The sequence below is a fragment of the Nannospalax galili genome, unplaced genomic scaffold (genome assembly GCF_000622305.1).
Source record: "Nannospalax galili isolate Female #2095 unplaced genomic scaffold, S.galili_v1.0 scaffold1364, whole genome shotgun sequence".
NCBI classification, from domain to species: domain Eukaryota; kingdom Metazoa; phylum Chordata; class Mammalia; order Rodentia; family Spalacidae; genus Nannospalax; species Nannospalax galili.
In genome coordinates this window covers 174,909-184,690 of record NW_008350758.1, presented here as the reverse complement: position 1 = coordinate 184,690, position 9,782 = coordinate 174,909, and the positions used below count along the sequence as shown (strand labels likewise).

General features: G+C 44.9%; 1 protein-coding gene across 3 annotated transcripts in view; it reads right to left on the bottom strand.

Annotated features, from left to right (window-relative positions):
- Positions 1-2,960: 2,960 nt before the first annotated feature.
- LOC103745885 (GTPase IMAP family member 7-like) overlaps positions 2,961-9,782 on the bottom strand; it is a 13,426-nt gene continuing 6,604 nt past the window's right edge. The window contains exons 1-2 of one of the 3 annotated variants that reach the window (XM_029570831.1): positions 8,861-8,919; positions 2,961-3,911 (exon numbers count right to left, since the gene is read on the bottom strand). In XM_029570831.1, coding sequence (XP_029426691.1) covers positions 3,002-3,871 — 870 coding nt within the window. In that variant the 5' untranslated portion in view covers positions 3,872-3,911; positions 8,861-8,919 and the 3' untranslated portion in view covers positions 2,961-3,001. Of the gene's footprint in view, positions 3,912-8,832; positions 8,920-9,782 lie in introns of those variants that run through there. The other 2 variants (XM_008847898.3, XM_029570832.1) reach the window with 2 other exon arrangements.

The window sequence follows — 9,782 nt, the reverse complement described above, 5'->3', positions numbered from 1 at the left end:
CCATATGATCTGCTCATACCACTCCTTGGCACATACCCAAAGGACTCATCGTACTGCAGAGATACCTGTACATCCATGTTTGTTGCTGCTCTCTTCACAATAAGAAATGGAAACAACCTAAATGTCCCTCAACTGATGAATAGATAATAAAAATGTGGTGCATTTACACAGTGGAGTTCTACTCAGCAGTAAGAAAAGATGAAATTATGATTTGCAGGTAAATGAATGGAACTAGAGACTGTTATACTAGGTGATATAACACAGACTCAAAAAAGCAAGTAATGTACATTCTCCCTCATTTGGGCAACTTAGTACTAATCCCTTATATGTGAATGTATATCTTGATGCTAAGATCAGGGAATATTGAATGGAAACACAGAGGCAAAGGAAAATGAAGAACCTGAAAGAGGATGATCGCAGGGAAGAGATGTTATGAGGCGGGGGGGGGGGGGACGTAGGGGCCCAGGAGCAGGAAGAGGGAAGTCAGGAGAGAGGGGGATGTCAGGAGGTGGGTGTTTTTGGGGGGAGGCTGAGGATAATGGGAGAGCTTGGACTGGGGAGGGAGGTTAGATGAGGGGGAGAAAGAGTAGAGATGAATGGATATTGGAGGGCCAGGGAAGACAGAGGAAATGTGTTGCCTCTGAAACCCCCTGAGAAATGCACATATGATGTCTGCACACATTAGTGCATATGCGTACCTGGGGGCTGTATGGCAAGGAACACAGTACCAGGCAGGAGAGACCTCCCTTCAGTGGTTGGTCAGAGTAGTGCAAGAAACTCCCAAAACAACAGGCCACGCCAGCACTCTTGACTGTTTCCCAGAACCGGGAGGTTAGACCCTCTGCTGAAAAGAAAACATAATTTGGACCCGAGCCTTGGAGCAACGGAGCAGGAACTCTACTGGAAGTTTCCCTCTCACAGTTCTGGGGACACTATGTAAGCTGCTAAGGGAGAAAATCAATCAACGGTCAAACCTAAAGCCTAATAACCACAATGACTGCACAGCAAACTACCTTTTTGATGCAGTAGGGGCACTGTTATCTAGGAGTAATCTACAGCTATGTAATTGGATTTAAAGCCCTCTCAATGGGAGTGAACTCGAAACACAGCCAAGTACTCATGACTGGAAAGGTTATAGAGCCTAGAGAAAACCCTGTCTCTCTTATAGCTATAGACAAATAAAATTTCTTACCATATGCTAAATATGGATCCTTATACTTACAGACAAGTACACTGTACACCACTCATCAAAAGAAACTTTGCAACAGACGGAGGCTTCTGCAGAACCCCACAACTGATCGGACACAGAGAATACACATCTGAGAGATGCCCAGTCCTAGGTAACACATCTATAGCTGAACCTCTGTACCTAATGCTCATGGACCACAGCAGAATGGGAGGCAGAGAGAGCACGAGGGCATCGCTACACCGCTGGAGCTTCCTTATACACAGAGTATGGTGCGCACAGAAGACCACAACTCGTTGAGTTTTAAAGAATAAAAATGCAGAATGTGTGCCCCTGGATAGGACTCCTATATTAAACCTCTCCCACCCATGGCTCAGGGACCATTGCAGAGCCAGGGCTGGTTCATGCACACAGGGAAGCAGAGGTTTTCAGGCCACTGGAAGCTTGCACATGTGAACTTGTGGCAGTGGTGGCATCGAGCACAGGACCCGTGTCAACTCAATCAGACAAGGGTCCAAAATGGAGGGAAGGAAATGGGTGACAGGCAGGCCCTTGTCTGGGAACTATTGGAGACTGATTACTGCTGGGTGAGGGAGAGTAGGCCTTACCAATGATCTCTAGATAGGCTGACCAGACACCAGTGGATGAATTTGCACTGAGGGACATCTGGGTACAATTGCTTGACTGGATAGGACTTAACATGAATGGCAGAATGCGTAAGGTCTAGTGGGGGGCTTGAGGGGCACGGATGGGGGAGGAGGTCTAAATTTGATTCAGAACTATTGTATGAATTGTACAAAAGCTCAAAGGAAAGTTCCCCTTTACCTACATCCATGCCAGCATTTATTGATATTTGTATTCCTGATGATGGCTGTTTTGTTTCCTGTCTTTGGGGCAAATATCATGACCAAAAAACAACTTGGGGAGGAGAAGGTTTGGTTTTTCTTGCAGTTCCAAGGCAAGAGTTCCTCACTGAGGAGAGTCGGGCGGGAACTGAAGACAGGAACCTAGAGCTGTAACTAAACAGAGGCCATGGAGGAGCGCTGCTTACTAGTTTGCTTCCCCTGGAGCGCTCAGCACTTTCCTCATCCAGCCCAGGCCCACCTGCCCCGGGGATGGCAGTGTCCACAGTGCCTGGGCCTCCTACATCAGTTAGCAATCAGGAAAATGCCCTCAGTCATGGCCACAGCCCAGTCTGAAGAAGGAAACTCCTCAGGTGAGGTTCCATCTTCCCAGGTGGCTCTAGTTTGTGTCAGGTTGGCAGAAACGAAGCATCACAATGGCCAGTCTGACTGGAGTGATGAAAGATGTTAAAATAGTTCTAATTTATTTATCTTTGATGGGTGGGGGGGGTCAATACTTGTCAACTGTTTCCTAGCTATTTACAGCCTCCCCCCTTTTGCTGTCTAGTTCTATAGCCCATTTTTAATTGGGGGGTTATTTTTCTTAATATCTAGTGCTTTGAGTTCTTTGAATATTATAGACATTAACCCTCTGTTGGATGAAGATCTGGCAAAGATTTTCTGCCATTTTGTGAGAAGGGGCTCACAGGGACCTACTCCACCCTGGCGAACTAGTTCAGAATTCTGGGAGACACAGAGAGAGTCATTGTGTTCAGCTCTGTACCCACTGGTGAGCTCAGCAAGGTCTGACACATAATTCCAACCCATTATCACCCAGAGGGTCCTGGTTAAACCCAGTATAAAACAAAACAAAGCAAACATCAAAACGAATGCAATCAGAATGTATTGTATAGTTGTATGAAACTGTCAGAGAACAAATGTAATTAATAAAAAACAAATGTAATTTGCATCATCACCACAGCATGCGCAAAAAATTTGAAATTTTTTTCCATATATATTTAAAAAATCCTTCAAATGCATTCTCCTCAGCTGTTTCCCTTATATTTCTCATTCTTTCATCATGGCCTCTCTCTATTTCTTCAATTTTTCTCAGTTGTTCTTTTAATTTATTTGAATATTCCTGTTTTATTCTTCTGATATCCTCATTGAATTGATCCGTGTATTCCTTCTCCAAATCTCTTAGACATCGGCTCACCCTTCCCTCCGCATCCTTGTATATGTTGTCAGAAAAGTAAGTCCCTCCATTGCCCCGCACCATTCTCTCTATCAGCTGAACCAGCTCCTGCACTTGATCTTCCTTCTCAGCCTCCCCTGCTGTGTTGTTAAAGGCCAGGCAGCGGCTCCCACACGCCTGGATGAGGCTGCTCAGCTTTGAGTCTTCTTTTAAAAAGTCATTAAGGGTCCGGCCCTCAAGTTGGTCTTTGCGAGTGAACAGGACAATCACGTACTTCATGGCTGCCTCCCCAAAGAGAGCCTTGATCAAAGCAACAGTCCTCTTTTCTTCCTCTGTGTAGCGGCCCAGCTGCAGAACCAGGATGATGGCGTGAGGCCCAGGGCAGGAGGAGAGGACACAGCGGCTGATTTCTTCACATGTTTTATTCATGGTCTCCTTGGTATCAAAGAGCCCAGGAGTGTCAACAACAACTAGTTCTCTCCTGTTCCATGTCCGGGATGCTTTCTGGCAGGTCTTGGTAACAGCTTGGGCAGAAATTTGTGAAACAAATCTCTTTTCCCCCAGGATGGTGTTGGCCGTGGCACTCTTTCCACTTCCTGTCTTTCCTACCAGAACGATCCTCAGAGCAGCGTTTTCACAGCCAGCCATGTTTATGTCAGGGAAGGGCCGGGATCAGGACCGCGCAGATCTTAGGGAAAAGGAGGAGAGAAGATGGCGTTAGATACATGGGAACCATTCCAAATCCTTCCTTTTTCCTTTCCCTCTATGAAATTTTGTCATATTCTATTGTCTTTGTGCAATGGAAACTAGAGGCAGAAAGATGATGCGTGACCATAGAAAAAATGGAGAAATCAGTTTCCTCACGAAAGAGTGCTTGTCCATATAAGTAGACATGGAGTTCCACTGGCAGTTCTGAGCCTTGGTGTGTGTGGAGGTCAGAGGAAAATTTCATGGCATTGGTTCTGTCTTTCCACTTTACATGGGTTCTGGATATTGAACTCAGGCTGTCAGGCTTGAGAAACAAGGGCCTTCACCTGTTGAGCCTTCTCATCAGCCCTAGTGTGCTTTTAGAACTCTGACGATCTCAGTGTTCCTTACGATGTTCATGATTACATATAAGGTGTGTTCCTACTGTTATTCTACATGCCAGCACTAGAGCAAGTGGTCATCACTCCCAGGCCTCACGTAAGGCAGACCAAAGGCAGTTCACTTCAATCTCTGCCCTGCCATGTGCTTGAAAGCCCAACGATGACTGAGGAGCTGCATTCCCAGATCCCTATACCAACTGCCACTGCCAAAGGAACTATAGGAAATCTATGCTACAGTGTCTGAGTAGAACCAAAGCCAAAATGGCCCATCAAAACGTATCTTCATCCCCAAATCTTTTACTATAAACCTGTCTTTTAAAAGCCACAGAGACAATGGTGTCCACTATGCAAATATGACACAGAGACTCAGAAGACAAAGACATCACAGGAGAAGCTCAGGAAACAAAAACTAAGGCCAGATTAACTTCAGAATAAAAACCAACGCAAATGAAAGAAAGGCATCAGGAGACCAAGACAGGAGGATCCCTAGAGTGAGGTCAGTCTGCGCTAGTCTACGATGCTGTGTCAGTAAAGAGGAAAAGACACACTTACGTCAAAGGAATAAATTAATACTCTGGAGCACAGTGGGCTGACTTTAGTTCCAATAACCTACTATATATTAGATGAAGAGCTAAGAGAGGCTTTCAGAGATGGCAAACATAAAGAGACAGTAAGAAAATGGAAATGATGCTTCCCCTGATTTGACCAGTCACATTTTAATACAGCTCTTGAAACATACTGAATCAATAAATATCAATCATTAGATATTATTTAGAATAATAAAAAGAAAAATTTAAACTCTAGAAAGCAAGTTTAATATTAGTTCCGAAAGCTGATGATGATTTCACCAATAAAAAAGCTACATGTGTCTTATTAGTGAATGTCAAAACAAAAACCCTAAATGATTTATCAAATGCTTCTGTATAATGCACTGTGTGTTGTGGATCCAATGTGAATATTACCCTGGGTTCATGTGACTGATCACTTTTCTCCCTGCTGATGGATCTCTTTTGGAAGGTCGTGGAACCTTTAGATGGTGGAGCCCACAGGAAGTGGGGCTTGAGGTTTTATCGCCCAACTCCAATTCCTGTTCCACCAAGATGCGTGAGAATGTGGAGTCCAGCTGCACGCTCCTGACACCACGGAGCTACCTGTCTCCATGCCTGACCATCTGTGGTGGACTGTACACTCCCGAGCTGTAGATGGTGATAAACCCGACTCCAGTTGCCTTTGTCAGCTATTCTATCCCAACGAGACAAGTAAAGAGTTAGGACAAGTGGTACCAAGGACCGGGGCTGTGCAAACCTGACCATGTGTTTCACAGGCCCTGGAAACTGGTGTGTGTAAGGGGGGAAGAGTTTGGAGATTCCGCCTAGAGAACCTGGGACTGCTATACACAGAGAGTGACGGGTCATTCTGGAGGGGGTGTGGACATCCAGAACACTGAGAGAAATGCAGACAGTGGAGACCTGGCCAGCGATGCTGCACAGCGGAGCAGGGCCATATTGGGAACTGAGTTAGAGGGTATTCATGATATATTCTGAGAAAGAGTATGCTGTACACTGTACGCTGCTCCTATCCTGTGAACTTGAACAAGGCTGAATTATAGACTAATGGACTAATTTGTTTAGCTAAGTAAATTCCAAACATGGTTCATATGTATGTTTAGTGCTCACTGCTGTCCTCCAGGTCCACAGTGAGGAACACACCCGTGGACAGAGAGACATGAAGAATGTAGTTTGGGGAGGAAAGGGGTGCTAGTTACAGCTGCAGACAAGGGAAATGGAGAGGATGCAGCTGTCATCAATAATATGCCCAGAGTCACAACGACAAAAATACAGAAATAAAAAAGAACCAGGCTTTTAAGGGAGCATTCTTAGTAATAACAAAAGGCAAAGAGCCCATCAAAGTCTTCTTATTAAGGGACCAGCTTCATGCGGTTAAATATTTCCAAACTAGCTAAATGAGGTCAGGGTATTCATGGAGTGAGGGCTTTCCTACTCAAAACGGAATGAGAGAAATTTCTATGTGCAAGATGAGTGTGCTGAGCTGGAGATGTGGCTCGGTGGTAGAGCCATTGCCTAGCTTGTGCAAGACCCTGGGCTTGAGTCCCAGCACCACAAGAAAGGAAAAGAAAGAGAAGAGAAAAAGAAGGGAAGGAGGGAGGGAGGGAGGGAGGGAGGGACATTAGATGATTTAGCAGATGAAGGCACTTGCACCCAACCTGATGACTTGAGCTTCACCCCCAGAGCCCACATGGTGGAGAGAAAGAAAGACTCCCACAATTTGTCCTCTGAGCTCTACACCGTGCTGTGCTTGCCTTCCAACGGACAGAGGCACAAGTAAATATATACACCCAGATAAAATTTCAAAAGACTGGTAGTCCACATTCCACCCTTTAATTTTTAAAAAGGCAAACTGCCCAGGTGTGGTGGTGAGTGCTTTAATCCAAGCCTGTGGGACACAGAGGCAGATGGGTCTCTGTGAGATAGAGGTCAACCTGGTCCCCTTAGTGAGTTCCAGGAAGATTGGACTAGGGAGACAATGTCAAAAACAAACAGAACCCCCATGAAGAGAAAGGCAAACTGGAGAAGATAATGTACAGTTACTACCACTCACATAAGAAGAGACATATGAAATGCATGTACTGCTCTCATGTATGTTGAAGGCACTGGCAAGATCATCTGAGCTGAAGCACACACACATTATTTGCTCCAGAATTGGAGAAACCAGATGAAGAGAGGAAGACAGCAGGAAACCAGACTCCGCCCACCAGCCTGCTTTGTAGATTTGAGCTGGACGTTATTTAGAATCATTTTCATAATTACCCAACGAAAACCATATTGAAACTCCGTAAAATAAACACCAAATGAATCAAATGATCCTAATCGCATTCTAAATGATAGATGGACCACACGAAGAGTTGGTCCACGAGGCCTGAAGAGTGTCGACATTTCATCATCCAGGCCTCAGAAGACAAACCCTAAGGACAGAAAGAAACAACAAAGAAATAAAACCATCAAAAGCCCTTAAGCTATTTATAGGATCACATTGTCTTGTATATGTTTATATGTCTGTGTACATGTAGTGTGTGCATGTCTGTTTGTATCTGTTTGTGTCTCTGTGTATGTATATTACGTGTACGTGTGTGTATCTGTGTGTATTTCTGTGTGCATGTGTCTCCATGTGTGTATTTGTATGTATGTGTCTGTGTGTGTATATGTGGCGTGTTTCTCTGTGTGTTTGTGTATGTATGTGTATGTGTATATTTATGTGTATGTGTGTCTATGTATGTACATATGTGTGTATGATTGTGTCTGTGTGTATATGTGTGTGTGTGTATATGTGTGTGTGGGGGTGTGTGTATGTGTAGAGTTTTGAAGTCTATCTAACAGCTGAAGACTGTGGTAGTCCAGTATCAGAGTTTCATGCCATGTATGAATCTTCATATGACATTTCACACCTAAAATTTTGGACCCCTTGGAATGAAGAACAAATATCTAGTGACGCCCCAAGAGAAGCCTGTGGAATGATTTCAAATTCAAACAAGAAGACACACAAAAATTAATTTTGTTCTGTGAAAAGGATTCTGAGGCTACCTTGAAGAGACTCAGTTTGGACATTGATAAGAACAAAACTCTAATCATGTATTTAAAATATTTTGAAGCACAGTAGGGTATCACGGTACCATCTCTGTAAAGGAAGTAAACCACTCTCCCGCAGTGTGCTTTGAGAACATCTCACCAATGAACCCCGTCAAAGGGAAAGAAGCAAGTGTTTATCTTGTCTTTTCTAGAACTCCTTTAGATTCACTTCTTTCCACTGTGAAACACAGAAGTCCAAAGAGCCAAACAGTGTTGTCCTGAGCTCCACCAGGTCAGTTCTGTAAAGGTCTATTACAGGGCTGAGTGTGGTCACCACTCAGGACCAAGAGGCTTGCTAGGCAAGGTAATCAATGCAGAGAAAAACCAAGGACTGAAAGCAAGGGACCCAGAGCAACGCAGACACACCTCATGTTGTGCTGCTCGCTCAGAGCACCTGTCCTTCCCAGCCGCCCTCCTCCATCCCCCAGGTCACACTGCGGACTCAGATTGTTGAATGATGCGGAGGAGTCAGCACACTGAATTCTAGCTTTCCTGGGTTCTGAGTGACCCAGATAACCAAGAGAGTCAAGGCTTCCTGGGATTCTTTCAACTCAAAGAGGGACTTAGATGGAGGACCTGTCAGCTCCTTCCAGCTCTGAAAAGCCTTCCCTGAGGGCACAGACCTTCTCGTGCAGGTTCTCAGCAGTGCTCTGTGTCTGCCTGACAGACAGCTATGGCAGGTGCGCTATAAAGAGTTCATCCTGTGAAGTGTGGGAGTTAGGGGCACCATGCTCCTTAATCTCCTATGTTCCCTAACCCCCTGTCACTCTCAGGGAGGCAGCACCCTCCCTGGTACTGGTAACACCATACCCCCATCAGGCCACATTCCACCCAGCACTCAGACTCTCTGTCCCCTGTGCCCCTCACAGCTCTTTACCTCTGGGTCTCTTCCCAGCCAGGCTCACCTTCTTCTGCAGGAGCTGATGAGAGTTCAAGGTCTCTGAGTGGGGCTGTTTGAGCCCGAGCTTCTGCCTGACTGTGAAGGAAAAGTACTTACACTCCTTAAAGCCGTTTACTCAGGAAGTTCTCTGGGTGGAGCCAGTGCATAGCAACTGTTCACCCTTAATGAAACAGGAACATTTTTCAGTCCCTCATTGTGCACTTCAGTTTTACCAAGTTAAAACCTTTTGCCTATAAATGTCTGCTTTAATGTCAACATTTTCAAGACGATTCTTTTGCTTTTGTTTGGAAATTTTTTTCATTCTTTCTTTCTCTTCTTGGGTGGGTGGATGGGAGGTTGAGACAGGGTCCCCTGATGCCCGACCTGACCTGAGAATCAATATGTAGAAGAGACTGGCCTCACCTCACACAGATTCTACTCCGCTTGGCTTCGGGGTGCTGGGATTAAAGGCCAGCATCAGCCCACACAGCTTGTCTTTTTAATTGTTTGGATACAGTTTTATGTGGCCCAGATGGCCTTGAACTCACTATGTAGTTGAGGAAGACTTCAAATTCCTGATCCTCCTGCCTCTATTTCCTAAGTTCCTGGAATGCAGGCCTCATACTTGGTTTCAAACACGTATTTTTATTCATGGTCAGTGTTATACTAGTAGATTTTTTGTTTTGAGAAGAAGTCTGTCTTAAAGTAGTTTCCTCATTTCTTCTACTAATGTCAAAATTTCAGATCTTGTATGAAGGTTTCTGATCCATTCTTAACTGATTTTTCTGTAGTACGAGAGACACGGCTCTAGTTTCTGTCTTCTAAGTGTGATACCCAGTTTCCCCAGCTCCATTTGCTCATGAGGCTGTCTGTTCACCAACATATGATTCTGGTAGCTTTGTTGGGAATCAGGTGACTGTAGGTGCACGGGTTTATATCTTTGTCCT